The 17,463-nt window shown below is 37.1% G+C and overlaps 1 protein-coding gene across 14 annotated transcripts in view; it reads right to left on the bottom strand.

Moving 5' to 3' along the window:
* Positions 1-1,175: 1,175 nt before the first annotated feature.
* LOC136851486 (BUB3-interacting and GLEBS motif-containing protein ZNF207-like) overlaps positions 1,176-17,463 on the bottom strand; it is a 46,976-nt gene continuing 30,688 nt past the window's right edge. For 4 of the 14 annotated variants that reach the window (XM_067125605.1, XM_067125597.1, XM_067125595.1 and 1 more), the window contains 2 exons: positions 14,507-14,557; positions 5,473-6,976 (listed from right to left, as the gene is read on the bottom strand). In XM_067125605.1, the coding sequence (XP_066981706.1) occupies positions 6,876-6,976; positions 14,507-14,557 (152 nt within the window). In that variant the 3' untranslated portion in view covers positions 5,473-6,875. Of the gene's footprint in view, positions 6,977-14,506; positions 14,558-17,463 lie in introns of all 14 variants that reach the window. The other 10 variants (XM_067125600.1, XM_067125603.1, XM_067125606.1 and 7 more) reach the window with 5 other exon arrangements.

Raw genomic sequence — 17,463 nt, 5'->3', positions numbered from 1 at the left:
GGAGATGTTCGTTTTGGTTGGCAGACTACTTATTTTAAGTTAACTCCAGAAATCAAGAGACCCTCTCAAGTTCTGTGAAGTGGGCATTTTCTTTAAAATATGACTAGGTATTCTCAAATTGTATGTTCTGTTGGTCACACCTTTCCATAAATCTTGTCTCCCTGTAGTTGAAGGTAGATGAAGAGTGCTGAATATTAAATCTTGTCTTCCTGTAGTTGAAGGTAGATGAAGAGTGCTGAATATTAAGACCTGCTCTCATTGATCATCATGATCAGGCAACTGCAGTGAGTGTGCAATTGCTTTAAGGACCTTTCTCACTGATGTCGTAGAAGCTGTGCTTTCATTTAAGTCTACAAAATCCTCAAATACTAAATTGGTGGCCGAATCGTTACAGAACCCAAAGTATGAGAAACATGATTTTAAGTACACTGAAACACGATGCAGGCAAGTGCATCTTAAGATCTATGGCAGGTGAACTAAAGACCTTAACACCCTCAAGGCTTGAAGATTCAAGTATCAAGCAAATCTCACAAACCATCAAAAAAAGGGGGGCCACTTATATTACAACCAATTTTATTACTTTACCTGTTAAATATTTCATATTAGGGCTGCTGACTAATAAATAGATTTTATCATCTAAATTCCTGCCAGTTGGGAGGGGCTTTTGTTTAAGAGGTACTGTACTACCACAATAGGTGACTGGATGATTAATATTTAGTAGAAAAGTCAAAGCTCTGCAGTCCAAAGACATAGTTGTGTAAAGTAAGTTTACCACTTCTGTATAATCCACAGGGTTAGACAACACAAGGCTCTCAAAAGCTTTGTTCATTGAATCTTCAGTCAACGCAGTGATGACTAGCATCGTTTTGGGTTTTAATAAAATATACATTTGTGATTACCACAATTTAAAACTAGTTCCTTAATTACAAACCTCACTTCCAGGATAAAGAGTATGCAAGACTTCACCTGCCTCAGGGGTGTTCTCTTTAAATGAGAGAGAGTTGGTACATATCTGTAGTTGAGTATCTAAAACAAAGTAATGAATTTGACATTAACTCTATGTACAATCCTGAGAAACCTTGAAATTTTAAACATCTATACCTGTTCCAATCACAATTTCTCAGATTTGAAAACTCCACAAACCTCCAAGTCAGGGCATAAATAAATCTAGTGTGAACATTTTTATAATTTTATTCGACTAATACATACAGTTATCACTCTCAAATTTATTCTACATTTGCAGCGCTGCAATACAGTTCTACCTGGGGATACAAACAAACAGGAATCATCTGCGCTGGCTTCTGCTTCGCCTGCCAACTTGAAATACTCACAATTATAATCAGTCCCTGGAGACGCACTCGACCCCAGCCAACCGAATCAAGTTAAAAAAGAGGAGAAAGCACAACTACAATAGTTAGCCCAATGAATGAGGTCAGTATGATTTCCCCAAAAAACCGAAAACCCTCTAAAAAGTTAAAGAGGATATTGTAAGATGATAACAAGAAAGGTGCTGTTTAGCAGAAATCAAAAAGTAAGACAGTATTAAGTTTCTCAATTTTGTATAAAACTGAAAAATAATTTCATTAAAAAAAGAACAATAAAATGAAACACATTACACTGTTAAAAAAAAAAAACGATTCCCATGTCACCTAACAAACTTCGCAAATTAACACTTCACCTTGTGTGGAGCAAAGTTTAAGTCATGACATTTTACAATACTTCTGATCTCTGTCCTTTGTCAATACACTTCACATAATTGGTCAAGATCATCTCTTACATGAAATATTTGCAAGTTAAGAAAAAGAGCGACGTACAACCAAGTGCTAATTGAATTTTGAAAAAGACATAAAGCAGCTGCTGTCAGATTTCCACTTCGATAATGAACAAATCTTGAACTGGGGAAGGGGACTGCTGTTTATAAACCTGTCAAAACTTTTTTTTTTTTTGTTGGGCATAAATCCATGGACCCAGTAAATTGATGTCATTGTATTTTAGCTGTTAATCTTCTGTGATGTAGGAAGGTCTGGGGAGGACAGGGGGATGTTATCTTGAAATACCAAATTATTAAAAAAAATAAAAATAAACTTTAGCTTGACTGATCTACTCAGAGGAGCGCAGTTACTTTTAATGAACTCTTAGAGTGACCCACCAATAAACACTGCACTGATAGTGTCCTAATAAAAGGATTGTGGATATACAAGTTTTAAGTGACTGGAGTTTGAAAATGAGAGAGAGAGAGAGAGAGAGAGAGAGAGAGAGAGAGAGAGAGAGAGAGAGAGAGAGAGAGAGAGAGAGAGATTTGGCTGTGGAATAAAAATTCCTTGAATTTAAGCAGTGAAATGTAATAACCATGTTAACAGGACATTTTTTGGTTGCAGAAATCACCAACCTACAAAAAAAAATTTTCACAAAGAATTTTGTTTTCATGACCTTTCAGGTGGTCTCTTGCAATTCTGACTATAGTACTCCACAAACACTCAAGTAGGTGTTTTGTAGCAAGTCCACTTTGCTTCCGCATATATGAAAATGAAAATTGTAATAAAAGTTTAAAACTTTTGAGAGTAACAGTAGAACTTTAAAGCAAGCCTATGAATTTAACACTTACTGTGGGGAAATGGGAACATACAATCTCATGACCAAACTTCAGTCTAAAAAAACCATGGGATTACATTCATTTAGTTTTAAAGAATCCTCCTGAAATTCTTGCCATCAATAATCAGCTCTCATTGTAATCTACAGGCAAAAGATGATTCTAAATACAAAGCCTCTCTTATTTTCCAGACTTAGTTTTTTTTACCGTACGCCACAACCAAGTTAATGAAACTAAATGAGTTTATGTCACGTAGGAACATTCAATGCTCAGTCGACTAGAAGCATGTCGAAAAATTTGTACAGTACCAATAGTTGAGTCAAGATTACATTCATTAATCCAGAGTTATGAAAAACTCCATTTTAAATTTTGATGTTGTCAGTTTTTAATATTTTAATTGTCAAAACAAGGAATGCTATCATCTCTGCTGCTGCATTTGAATGATGAAACCCTTTTTGGACCAGCTGGTATCTAATTACGCAAGATTGTAAATGGCTGATAAGAAAAATTAATTGGTTAAAAAAAATTTTTTTGGTAATGGTACTGAATTGTTTGTTGATCCTCTGCATTAGGCCTTATTTAAGATGCCTGAAATACAGAGCAGAACCAAGTAAGAAAGACAAGATAGCCAACAATTAAACTTGGATAAGTCAAACAGAGAGGACAATATTGACTTTACTATTGAAATGACAAATAGTGCAGGATGTAAGATGTATTATATAGTAAGATAAGCAACCAGGAGAGCAATGTGCAAGCCACCTTTCAGCAGAGTACAAAAATGGTAAAAGAAATTGTAGGTAATGTATTTAAGAGACTGTCAGCTTGCTAATTTGTGAAATTTCAAGAATGTTTATTATCTAAGGGGGAAAAAAATTTCTAGGTCTTCATCTCGCTAGTTGAACCATTCATGCTCAAACCCTCTAAAAGCTTGTACAGTACAGTGAATGTCAGACTTCTCTCCCCAAACCACCATTTAACAAAGAAGATCAGTACCTTTTCACTTAAGCTCTGGAAGGCGGGTGGCAATAAGTAGGTCCCTGTTGAGGACTGGTAGTTTTCTCAACAACACTGCAGCCACACCATCTTGAATCTGGGACCATACAGCAACCGCTTCCACCACCAGCAAAGCTAACCTGCTTGATGTGCTGGCTGCTTGTCACCCAGAGGCAGCAGCCAGAGGTTAGTGCTTAACCCAGGTGAGCAGTGATGCCTAACACGTTACGACACAGAGGATAGTGTGAGATGGAATTCACCAAGCCCCCAATGTACTACAGGGGGCTGGGGACAGAGGTCCAACAGCACCGTGACAGGCTGTGAATGAATCACCAAACCACATCCGGTTGGGGGACAGACTCCCAACAGCCCCTGGTGCTGTGAATTCGGCCTACCTGGTGGCTGCTGGAAGACTGAACACATTCGTATTGGGGGCTTCTAGGGGCTACTTGAGCAACAAGGCCAACTGGAGTCAATCTCACTCAAACCACCCTCACCACATGAAACACGAGAGCATATACAGTACCAACATTCTCCACACACAAAAAAGGAAATAATAATGAAATCATTATAATGCTCACAACATTAGTGAAATTAAAAATAAACTTAGGAACTGTACATATTAACACTCCTACACATGAAATAAAAAATTGGAAAAATAACCTACATTGGGGGTTTTGAGTAATCGCCTGATAAGCAGCAATGTGTGTGCACATTTACACAAGTCACAATCATACACATGTACACATTGGCCAATGACGATGAGTGTGGTGAGTGAGAATTACTCATGGGCCCCAAAACTAAGAATGTGGCCTCACTTCCCAGATTCACCATCACCAACAAGCTAATTAAAGAGCGGGCTGCTGCGGCCATGCGGAGACGTAACAGGGCTCCTGAGAGGCTGCAAGCTGGGAAAAACTGAAACTGGTCTCACCACTGCCAAGTGTACTGGAATGTCTCAATTGGTTGTTAGTTGTTTGAGAAGTCGAGGCATGGCAAAGCAAACAAATTTAAAGTTTGCGAGAGAAAAAAATGATAGCTCAAATAGAATCTTCTTGGAACAAAAAATATTTAAGGTCAAACTAAGATATTTCTTCTTCAGACAAAACAAGGATAAGGAAAGGCAATAATCATAGGAACTAATAACTTCTGCAAATGAACCTTACAAAATCAAAATGATAATGATCACATCTGAACAAAAACAAAACAAACATACATGTGAAAGCATTACCTTGCCCCGACACCCTCTGTGGCCAGCCATCATTAGATAGGCGCCCCAAAAACTTTCGTAACCCTTAATATGACCTTTACATGCACATTTTGTACCCACTATGGGTTCAAAGTAAAGTCATAATTCTTTTGAGTGTTATTTGAATATTTGAAAATTCCATGCACACTAGCGAGTGAGGACTCACAGTCTTACTACTGCAAATGTTTCAGCGTTACAAAGATGCTGCCTCTATACAACATAGCTATGGGTACTACATAAAAAAAAAAATAGTAAAAAAAAAAAAAATAAAAATAAGTCTTTTAATATATACTATACAAAATATTTGCATAACCTAATAGGTAGATCTGAGTGATGTCCATAGCTATGACCGAGAGACAACAGCCAGCATGCTCTGCTGAAACAAGTTCCAGCGTAGAACTGTCAGACTACTCAACAGGAGTACCAACAATAATGAAATTTTCTCGCCTATTCCCAGCCTCGCGTCCTCTCGTTTGGGCTCACCTGTTTTGGATTTCCCACATTGACAGTTCGATTGCTCCACTCTTTCCACCTTTTCAAGTAACAATACAAAAAAAAAATAATCATTACTTTCAAAAGAATCTATATTTTATATATGCATTATAACAAAATATAAAAGCTTGAAACAAAGAGACTGACAAACTGAATTTGTATTTATTTCACAACATACAGAGAACATGTGATCATATGTTAACAAAGCTCATGATGAATCCATGTCAATAATCTGGCATTGATGATGATTATTAAATACAAAAATGTACTTACGGGTTTTAAATGGGATCTCCCCTTCAAACATTTTATAACAAGTATTTGTACAAGTTGCAAAGAAAATATTAATGAAAAAAATTATATAAATGGACTAACCTGTATTAAAAATCTGTATTGGTAGAATTAATATCCAACAGTGCTTTGTGAAGAACTACCATATCTAAACTAAACATTCTTACCTTATTGGCTAGACAGTATCTTACCTTAAAGAGAAAAATTCACAAATACACAATGATCACTCAAACGAATGATAAAACCTAAAACACTATAATACAAGTGCCTGAACGCTCCAAGAATAATAATAAGACAGTCAAGCCTCAATCCTCCACCCCACATCAAGTTGGTACCAGAAACGACTCCCAAAGGCCTCCTCTTGCACCGTCCTTGCATGGGCTCCAATTTCTATCTCAACAACCAATTCAAAGCAATAACATGGTGAATTAGATCATGGAAAAAATAAAATAAAATAAAAAAGCTCACGCAGGAAAGTGCACTGGATCCCTTTGCAGAGCCAATTCCCTCGCACACTTGAGCTGGTCTGGAGGGCAAAATACATACAATAAGTGTAGATCCCAAGAAGCAAGTATACAAGAGCAAGTATACAAGCACCACTTGCTCAAACATAAGTTCCACGTGGGCGGCACACAAACGACAGTCTTGTGGATAAACATTTCAACACTGATCAGAGTAATAAGAGACAAAGAAGTCAGTAACAATTGATAATAACAGATGCCTGCTGCAGTGATGCAGTGTTAGCTCGTCCACACAGGACTAACCAAGCTGTGATGCAAAACCAACATATAACAAGGAATCAACCACCTTTTCACTAAACATTCAAGAATGAAAAGATCAGACATTACAAAATAAAAAGTTTAAAGAAACAAATTTTATTCCTATACTGCAAAAACATCACCCATGGCACATAATCTGTCCTTGCTATCTCCATTAACTCAAGTCAAAACTGCCTAAATCTGGACATAGAATCATTTAGCATGAGTGCTGTTTTACGTTCTCGGATAAGATGACGTTCGATTAATCCCAGGGCTGTTGGTTTAACACACAGAGCAACTTAGTTACTGATTGACTGCGCTAGTGTGCTTAGCGAGCGAGCGAGGGAGGGTCGGTGAGGAGCTGACTATCAGTCATGATGAGGGCATGCGTGTGTTGCCTCACCAGCGCCGACCTGCTGCTGCTACTGCTGCTGCTGCTGCGGCTGGTTCTTATGGCCATCCTTTTCTGCATCCTACCTGCTGCCTACATACCGGGACCTGATGGTCACCTGAAGCGTGGGATCATGTGTGGCCCACCCATCATAGGGGCACCCATCATAGGCGGTGCAGCAAACCCGTGGGTCATCTGTCCTGGGGCAGGCAGAGCTGAAATAACAGGTTACATAGCAATTAGTTCTGACGGCGAGAAACCGTGAAACCCTAAGGGAGTCTATAATGAGGTGCAGCATAACATGAATTTATGTAAATGTAACACCACTAGCATTCTAGGGAATATGCAGGTTAAATCTATAACAACTAAATTACAAGTACGAGAATGCAATATACGTGCTCATTTAAGTCTAATCTAGTCGTCAATGACATTCTGCACAGGTTGAAAATAGTTGTTGACTTGCCATAAACATCAGTAAGTGCATATAATGATGCCTAAAATTTTGTTCGCACTTACTTTAACATGGCAAAAAATTTTCTTGATATTTTTTGTATTACCCTCACCTCACTTGGACCTTCAATTTATAGAAAATGGAACTTAAAACTAATGTTTAGATCTAAAATACTTTCCAAAGGCATGCAAAGACTAGCGATATAAAAATTGGTGCAAGAATGTCATTACCAAAGCTCCAGCTCAAAAGTGAATAAAAATGAGACCAAATTGTCATTTCTAGATGATGAAAAACAAAAAAAAATCTTCCAGAAACATAAGTGGAATCTACAAGGTCTTACTAAATAATAAAAGTGTGTGTTTTAATGAAGTCCATACTGTACAAAACCTAATTCCTCACTGGTGTGGGCAATCGTTTTATAGCCAGTTTTCAACCAAGAACACTCAACAAGCAGAAAAAAATTATGTAAACATGGCTGAATTTACGAACAAATGATTTAAGAGGGAGAAATGTCATAGCTTGTAAAGAAAAAAATTTACACAAGTTGCAAACATCCAGAAAAAGAGCAAGGCTATAGAATCAAATTCCAGCTCACAACAGTTACAATTCCACATTATATATATATATATATATGAATTTACCTAACTCAAGCGGTTTCCTGCACTTTCCAACTTGCTTATTATTACCAAGGTTGATCACTAAATAAAAAGTAATAAAACAGCACTCCATGTCCGTTAGCATTTGTACATTTGCTTTTTCTTTTATGGGGTTAGACATGAAATGAGTTCTCGCCGCTCTCTTTTGTTCTGATGCTTTCTGCCTCAATTCCCATCCGGTCTGGGTCTTCAACAATTATGGCCCTTTTCTGCATGTACTTAGCCATTCTGGTAAGTCTTTAGTCATTTTACTTCCACAATTACTTTTCTGACAAAGTGTTCCTCATCCCCTTCCACCATGTCTAATCTGCCTTGGTTTTCCAACCACCAAACACCCTCTCTTCATTTCCATGATCTTCCTGCCTTAGTCTGGCCATGACTTTTAACATTCTAAAGCCACAACTTTTCCATATCTTCAATTTTTTAATCAGTGCTTACAACTGCTACACAAAGCAATTCTGGTTTAATGCATGCTTTTAAGAAAAGCTTTTGCTTTTGTTTACAAACTGGATATTTTCAATTACCAATTTTTCTCCACCACATCCTACTGCAACCTTTTCAGTTCGTGTGTCACTCAAGCCTCAAGCTTCCTTCCTGACTACAGAATTTCTATCATTGCAACTACAGGGTATGAACCTTTATCGAGACTCTTGCTTTTCTCCTTATGGGCTATCTGACTGTGACAGGTATAGAGGACACATGCAACATCATCTTTCCTAAGGTCATCTTAATGTCTCATTTTCACTTATCCCACCTACGTCAACTATTTCATCTTTGGGTAGAGTACTTATTCCATTTGTGTCTCACTGCCATTACACCAGAATTTACAATTCTGTGTTAACCAAAACTGTCATGTTTCAGCTCACATCTTACCTCCTGTACACTAAGGTTATTCTTCTTCCAGCTTGCATTTCCACTTCCCTACTTAACACTGTTCACACATCATCATTATACTAACACAGCTGATTTTCCCCAAGGCCACTGACTTGAAATTCAAGCTTCCAAAGAATAAGGTGTTCATTTGAAAGAAGTAACAGAAGGTAATAAGAAATTCGGAAAGATGAGAAGTTATTAGAAAAGAAAAAACAAATTAACAAAGTAATATGTAACTAGATAAAAATGTAAGCAAATTATTAAAACAAATGGAAATTGTTTTAGGGTAGTAATGCATTGCATCTTTGCTTGAACTTTTGAAGTTCCAATTGCACAATATCCTCAGGGAGACTGTTCCGCAGTCCAACAGTCTGAGGAAGGATGCTGGGTGCTGAGGGTCATCCTATTTTTGATAAATTATTTTCACCTGGGGCTGGACCTTTCTATGCATTCCATAACCCTTTACTAAAGGACTCATCTGTCCAAACCTGCCCAGGCTTGAGTCAAGCTGTTGATGCAGCGTTAACTCATTTTGACTTTTAATAGCCCACTGGCAGGGGATTATGACACTGATGAAAAATGTTTGGCAAACTCAGCTGTCAGTGTCAGGATAGAAAAAGAATGGGTTGAGAATATGCCAGGCTATTCAGTGACAGTGTGACCCAAACCGGAGAATGCTATCCAATATTAGACTGGCTTAGTACACTGATGATTTGGAATCCCATTGGATTAATACTGCATCCATCATTTCAAATCTGCATTTGGTAGATAACACGTTAGGCTGCTTTCTCACCTTAAGGCCTTAGTTGCTTGTCTGCCATTGTATGCCTGTCGTAACCAAGTTTGAAAAGTTGGAAAAACCAACTAATTCAAGTACCTGGCAAATCAGATACTGCAACACCTTTGCAAGACTCAGTTCAACATAGTATGCTTCAAAAATTTTTATCTAATAAAGAGAATGCTAATCTTCCCTGATAATACACTTTATTCACTAAAACAACCACCTCACCTAACCTTCCCAAAAATATTCTAAAACAACTCACACATATTTGGACCTTCACTAAATCAAGTAAAAATAAAAAAAACTATAAATTGCAGTATATACTGTACATATATCCTATAGGTAAAAATTGCAAACATTCTTCATTACCCTACATCAAGTGGACATAAGGAATTTCTCAAATCTATCCTTAAAAAAATTGCAACAGGAGTATAATACAAGAAATGATGAATCTAGAGCCACCTTCAATGTTACTCAGGGAATAAGGATTCATCGTTTTCCTTTCAACCTTCTTGAAGAGAAAAACTTATATTAACCAGATTTCACTGAGAAAGGCACAAGCCAACTTCACTCTCTCCACTAAGATGACTAGAAATGACACAAGTCAAGCCACACATCTACACAGAAAAATGATCACCATCATCTAGGTAGTGTGACCAAACACATGCCTAACCTTTGCACCCTTTAATGACAGCAGATCCAAAGCAATAGTTTTAAAATGAGGAGCATGAGTTGAAGTAGTTTGGCATCCAGATGGGAAGAGTTAACGTAATGCGAGGGAGGTCGAGCAAGAAAGCAATGTAGCTAAAGAAGAGAGAGAAGAAAATGAAAGCATAGCATGTTGTCCATGGTACACACAATACAGTTCCCCTTGATGGGGGTACTGAGAAAAAAGCAAAGCGAAAATAATTCAAGCAAAACACTATGGGACTACTGGAAGAGAATGAAAACACTGTACAAAAAACTCCTCTACATTGGAATGAATATTGTACACAATTTAAAAACTGTATCCAAGGTCATCTTCAGCAAAACAGGATGCAGACACCTGTAAAATTATATGCTGCCTTGCAAGAAAGATTCCTGTTTGAAAAATATCGCAAAATACTCAGAACAACTATTAATGTTATATTTCCTCTGCTATTTGGCCAAAATGATAATACTGTGTCAACCTGGCTGGAAAATTCATGAAAACTTCAACAGGTCTGAATAAATAACATATATATGCCTCTTGCAATGAATTAGATTTAATTCAGGCCCAAGCAACACATTTCTCAATGTGGTAAACCTCTTCGGTGATGTTCAAACCAAATGCAAGAAATAAAAATGCAACACGACAGAAGACTAAGATTCAGAAGGGTTTTCTAGAAGTTTAAGATCAATAAGACCTATCAGGACCAAAGACACTCTTCTGGATGTAACCAACCCTAACTCTGACAGATGACTGAGAGAGAGAGAGAGAGAGAGAGAGAGAGAGAGAGAGAGAGAGAGAGAGAGAGAGAGAGAGAGAGAGAGAGAGAGACTAACCGAACTAAACCATCCTATCTCAAAGAATGAAGGGTTTACATTCTATTCCATTATCTGAAGGATTAAGTTCAACTCTATCTCTGGTTGAATATTCCTGTAACTAGATTATGTAATAGACAGCAATACTTCCAAACTAGTTCTTTGGTCAAGTCCAATACTAATTCTGTATCTTTAATTTGTTGGGTGTGCTGGATTCAGCATAAAAACCAAATCGAGATGCTCAATACTCTCAATTACATGTGTCCCAATTACAAAATATCACCTATTTTAATCAACTGGGAATGACTCACAAAATATGAGAGTTAACCTCCTATGAGTGCATATGCAGTTCTTGGCAACACTACCAAGGTTAAACCTTATACCCTTATCATGCACAACGTTAGTTACTTACAACACCAATTCTACCAGCACCCTCCAAACTGAATGCGCTCCGCACTACTGCAAAAACCGTACACCCCGTTTCAAACTAAGGTTACAAATTTGGCTACAATTTGAAGCTCTACACTCTAGATAATCCATACCAGTAACAGCACCGATAGTTCTTCAACTCCAAGCCAGCTTCTGATTCAAAATTAATATTTTTCTACCAATGACTAGAGTTGATGTATTTACTTATGTACCTATTACTTGGTAAAAATAAAAAATAAAAACCAGTGTCTACTGTAGAAGGCTACAGTGGAATGACTTGGTCCACTTGTGTACTAGTAGGGTGTTAAAAACATGCACGGTCAATCTGGATGCCACAACGGTGAAAAGTATGCGTTTAAGGATGCGAATAACCTTTTGCTTTAAAATACCGTAAATTCAGTACCACAACTCCTTGCAAAGTCTTGCAGCACTTGTAGAGTGTTACAGTTCTCTCAAATTCCTTGGTTACTTCTTAGTGATAGTATTAAAAAAAAAAAAACTATCCTATTGGTATTACAGTACTAAAATAACATTGAATACAGTGCCAACATGCATTTAATATCTTAGATCACCATACGGGGAAATGTTACTGCCAATCGCCTGTATGGAAATTTACCATGTGAACGTCCTTTGTTTTTTAAATCTCAAGTGCTTGCATAGCTCATACTTTCTTAAATTTTAGTAACCTGTTTTTTAAGAGACAAAACAAAACAAAAAACATTGTATTAGACTTCACATTGACACTACTTATTTAGATCCCTAATATACATTATTAATTGACCCCCAGACTTTACATTAGAGTACAATTGAAAATATCTGATCATAATGGGATGTGTTTTCACCTTAAATGTAAAGGGCAAACCTACCCTCTAGTGGTCTCCCACATTTCTATGGACTCTTCTCAACTGGGTGTTGGTAAGAGTTGAGGTGGTAGCATTCAATTGTATTTTTATACTTTAGTACAGAGAAAACAATACATTGACTCATAACCTTGTATACTGTGCTATCTTATATGTAATTAAATATCCTCTACTTTCATTTCCACTTAATACGATAGAACAAGAACAATACTTTTCACAATCTAGCCAAGCTTCAAGTAGAACAATATCTCGACTTATGCAACTAACTTTTCTAAATTTTTTGGGCCAACTTCACCTAATGTACTAGTTTTATTTTCCTCTTTTTTTATTCAGCAAACTAAAAAACTACCTAACATCTCGGTTACAATGGTTACGTGAAACTGAAAACAGCTGAAATTATTCTTGTAACAAAATCTGGCTGCGTATTTTTTGTTACTCAATTTTCAGCAATGTTTGTCTTACAGAGAAAATATGTTTCAAGTGAAAGGATATAAAAATTTGTTTACCTTCAACTTGCTTGTAAAATCTACATAAAAGTAGAGAAATACTGATCAGGGTAGCTACAAAAATTACCACCTGCTATCATGGAAGTTTTAAGGAACAACCAAATGGCAGTGTGTATACACTGATATTACAAAATCCTGGTCTCATCAGTCTACTACTTATGGTAATGCATACCCTAATACAAAAAAAAAAAGTTAATATTATATTTAACTGGTAATGTTACCTGTTATAATAAAAAAATAGTCAGATGGTTGTGCAACAGCTACCACCTAATCTTGTGACATTCTGACCTGAGCGATCACTGTACTCCAGAACAGCATCATCCTATTAACAGTGACTATGAGCAATTACATTCATTCATCTTCTCTTACAATTCACAGGAAATTAGTTTGAACCTAATGCCCTTCCCAAGTACAGAAATCCAAAATTCTCGTGACCATGTTGCGTCAAAAGGCAACACCTACGGGTAGTTACTTGAAAGTTTTGCTTATAAATGCCTTTAAATTTCTCCTATAGGACAAAAAATTACTCCTTTTGATGTGAACTTCTGGGATTCAATGTGATTAAAGCACACATTAATAAAAATAGAATATATACAATGAACAGTATACTTGAAAGCAGTCTGGCAAGGAATTCATTATAATTTGGTTGACTTTTGACATACAGGTCCAACAACTATAATTAAACCCCAAATATCACATCAAAGGTGACAAACTATTGTTGAAGATGTACCAAATAATAATAAATAATAAAGGGAGGGGGGCTGTGCACAGCTAAATAGGCCCTTATATTTTGAGGAAGTTGCTTTTTTTTTTTTTTTCTTGAACATCCACGACAGACGTACCTTGCTTTACGCTATCTTATAGAAACAAAAAAACTTCTCTAAAATTTAAATAAATGAAATGATGGTGACAAGTGAGGAATCAAAGCAAATGATGGCGATAAACTTTTGCATGCATGAAATGTAGAGCATTGAGCAACTAATAGACGTCTATCATGATATATGCACGTGTCAATCAATGTCGTGAAAATGTTGTGAAATCATATTTATGGTTATAACAAAAATATGAATATATTAACAATAATGGTATCTATACTTTCCTTACAAGGCAAAAATTGTATCTGTTTTTCCTCTTGGTAAACTCGTGCATTTACCTGCATGTTCTTTCCTTACACTTTACATTTAATTAACTCATATTTTGACTAAAAATGGGTTACAACTACTTTTAAATTCACAACAAACTAATTTTAAATATTTGTTATATGGTAAAGCTTCCCGATTCATTGTGGGGATTATAGTCCAAAAATTAATGCTAATATTCAACAGCCAATTAAAAATAAGTGACATCCTAAGCATCTAAAAATTCTTCCTTCTTGCATAACTATGACAATGCTCTGAATCATCATTTATTTAGTCTTCAGGAGATGTCTAGAACCATTTCTCTCCCCCTTAACTGTCAAGTTTCTTACTTTTAACAAGATGACAACCACCTGCAGAAGCATCAAACCCCATCTTCCAGTGAATAATATAATCTCAAATTCCTTTACAGTACTTGAAGTCAGTATCAGGAAATCATTATTAGGATTCTATCCCCAACCCACTCAAAATCATTATTCAGAATTACTTGGTCTAAATTCCCCCCTCTATTCTTAATCTTAAGAACAACAACAAAATATAAAACACTTACTTGTCCCATGATCCCCCCGAACGAGGAGGTAGGGGCCCGAGCCTAGGCTAGCTTATTAAAAAAAAAGAAAAGATATAATAATAATATGATCATTAACTTGTCATTCATATATAACTCTCAACAAACAACTTCATAGTGTTACTTCAACTGTCTGTTTCACTCAAACTCAGTCATTCTCTACACTTTCCAAAAACCATGGCTGATGGCCCACTCCCAGACAGACCTTCCAACACTCAAGATGGGAGCACAACTCTATGAACTATTTTATCTATTAAGAAAATCCATACTTCTAAAAAGAAATGTATTCTAAGGCCACTGCCATTCAACTACATTTAACATTTAAGCAAGAGTACAATAAGAGCCATACTTCACGAGCACGACCACGTTCCAAGGTGATTCAAATGATAGAAGGTCAAACTATGGCCACCATCAACAGGAACAACAAAGAAAAAATAAAAAAAAAATACTAAACTTGAAAATTGCTTATATCCAAGCTGGTATACGAGAGATTGGTGGAGGACACCGTACTTATTCAAGCTGAGAAGAATAATTCCTGATTATGTTCGTACAACTACCTAACAAGATGAAAAACCATCACTAGTCTGACAATATACTTGAGTCACACACACTGCAGGCCTGTCTGCCTATCCGTGTACGTACAGAATATGTATGTATATCAATACATGCACAGATATATTTACACAATGTATATACACTGCTCATTTATACACATTGCATACACATGAATGAAAATACATACAAACTCTTCATACACACATACAGGATAACCTTTTCTTTACATAAATCACAGTAAGATAAAGCCCACAGAAGTGCATTCCTACAATACCCAAAAACTATTTAAGCAGAAATCAAAGATTGCATGGTCACTGGTCAATGGTGTTGTAAACTACTTAGGAGTAGATCAAACACAAAACATTAACTACATCAAAACAGAACAGAATGCTTATAACAACAAGGATTATCTGTGAAACAAATGACCAGTCAAGGCATCATGTACAAGGTTATGAGAGAGAGAGAGAGAGAGAGAGAGAGAGAGAGAGAGAGAGAGAGAGAGAGAGAGAGAGAGAGAGAGAGAGAGAGAGAGAGAGAGAGAGACTATAAGCACAGTCAAAGTAACAAAAATAAGACAGGTTCACTAATTACGATGACACTAACAATCATAGGATTTTCCTTTGTGCATGGGCAAAGTTCACAAGCTGGCAGTTTTCAAAGATTTAATACTTTCTTTCACCACATGTCCTGTGTTATACATGACTAACTGTTGATATACTACCAGCGAAACTACAAGAATTGTAGATGAAATGCAATGGAAGTCAAAATGAGAATCCACCACGTGTAAATGCACCCCTCAACAAAATCTACAATCTTTGGTTTGCAAAGCCACTAAATTTGTGCAGTAAAATAATCCTTCTCAACAAAAACCTTTTCCATTTAATCCAGAGTACATAAAAAAAAATTACAATAAAACATGTTTTCATATAAACTCATCAATCACAATTAGCCTTTACTCTGTGTGAAACGGACCAAGTCAAACATTTGAAAGGTTCAAAGAAGGCAAGTCAGTCTGTAAAAATGTTAAGATATACTGTATAGACACAGATTGTTAAAATAAAGCATTTGATCACAATTAGCCAAAACTACAATTTAGAGTAATAAACCTATGTGAAAAAAAAAGCCTAATCCTTGTCAATTATGGACAGTGGATCACATGACCTATGAAATCAAAGCTTCATCAAGTAACAGATACAATGGAAGATATAACCCTTAATAATACCAGAAATATGGAAAGTCATTCCTTCAGCAGCTACAGTGGTATCTCCCACAAGAAGCAAAGACCAAAGATGTACTAGTAACTGCAGAAAGTCTCAGAGAATGATGCCGTAAGTATACGCACACAGGTTCCTGTGACCACCTGGGGGGCAGTAAGCAGACTTGGGGCATAGGTCTGAGAGAGAGAGAGAGAGAGAGAGAGAGAGAGAGAGAGAGAGAGAGAGAGAGAGAGAGAGAGAGAGAGAGAGAGAGAGAGAGAGCATGGAACCCTTAGGTCCAGCGTAGCATGAGTCATGCACCACTGTCAGATGCAAGGCAAGAGTGAAGAAATTTCCCCAAAGCTGGACGGCCAGTCCTGTTAAGCATATGTTCCCGGGCCAAAAGTAACAAGGAAACCATGTACATCAATTTCATAATGATCTCTACTAACTCCTAAGCAATCTGCTGAAGGATCAAGTGTCTAGCACCATCATCCTCGCCAGAAGAGGTATATAAAAAGGTGTCAGTTGACTACAATAAAGGGTGAGCACACGCCCTGACAAATGAGAGAGCAGTGGTGAAGAAAACAGAAAACAAAGGTTGCAAGCTGAAAGGATCCCAGATTCTTAAATCCTTTGAAGTCAGGCCTTTTAACTTATCCTCAAAGTCCTACCATTAATCATTTAAAAATGCTGTGGTGGGAGCACATGAGGATGAAGAGACTGATGCACACAAGGGAAAGGCAGTGAAGCTGGGAGGACAGCGAAGGGATTTGCCTTCAAGAACATGAAATCTGAGAAGGGAAAAATGAGATGATAAAACTAGACCATCATCCATTGCAGACTACCTCAAGTTCTCTTAGCACCATCCCGGAGGCCTGCAAGGCCTTAGCAAGGCAGATCTTCAGAAGGGTACACGTGAGTACAAACCATCCATAAAACCAGTCCAGGCCCCAACTCACACTGGGTAAAATTCTCAGGCAGAATCTTCACATGCAACCAACTATGCAGCAGATCTGCAATCAAACAGGAAGGCTTGGCTGGAAAAGGAGCCAAAGCACAAGGGAAAGGCAGTGAAGCTGGGAGGACAGCAAAAAGAACATGAAATCTGAGAAAAAAATGAGATGATAAAGCTAGGCCATCATCCATTGCAGACTACCTCAAGTTCTCTTAGCACCATCCCGAGGC

The sequence above is a fragment of the Macrobrachium rosenbergii genome, chromosome 23, assembly GCF_040412425.1.
Source record: "Macrobrachium rosenbergii isolate ZJJX-2024 chromosome 23, ASM4041242v1, whole genome shotgun sequence".
Classification (NCBI taxonomy): Eukaryota; Metazoa; Arthropoda; class Malacostraca; order Decapoda; family Palaemonidae; genus Macrobrachium; species Macrobrachium rosenbergii.
Note: the sequence above shows the minus strand (reverse complement) of the source record. Positions and strands in the feature narration are given on the sequence as shown.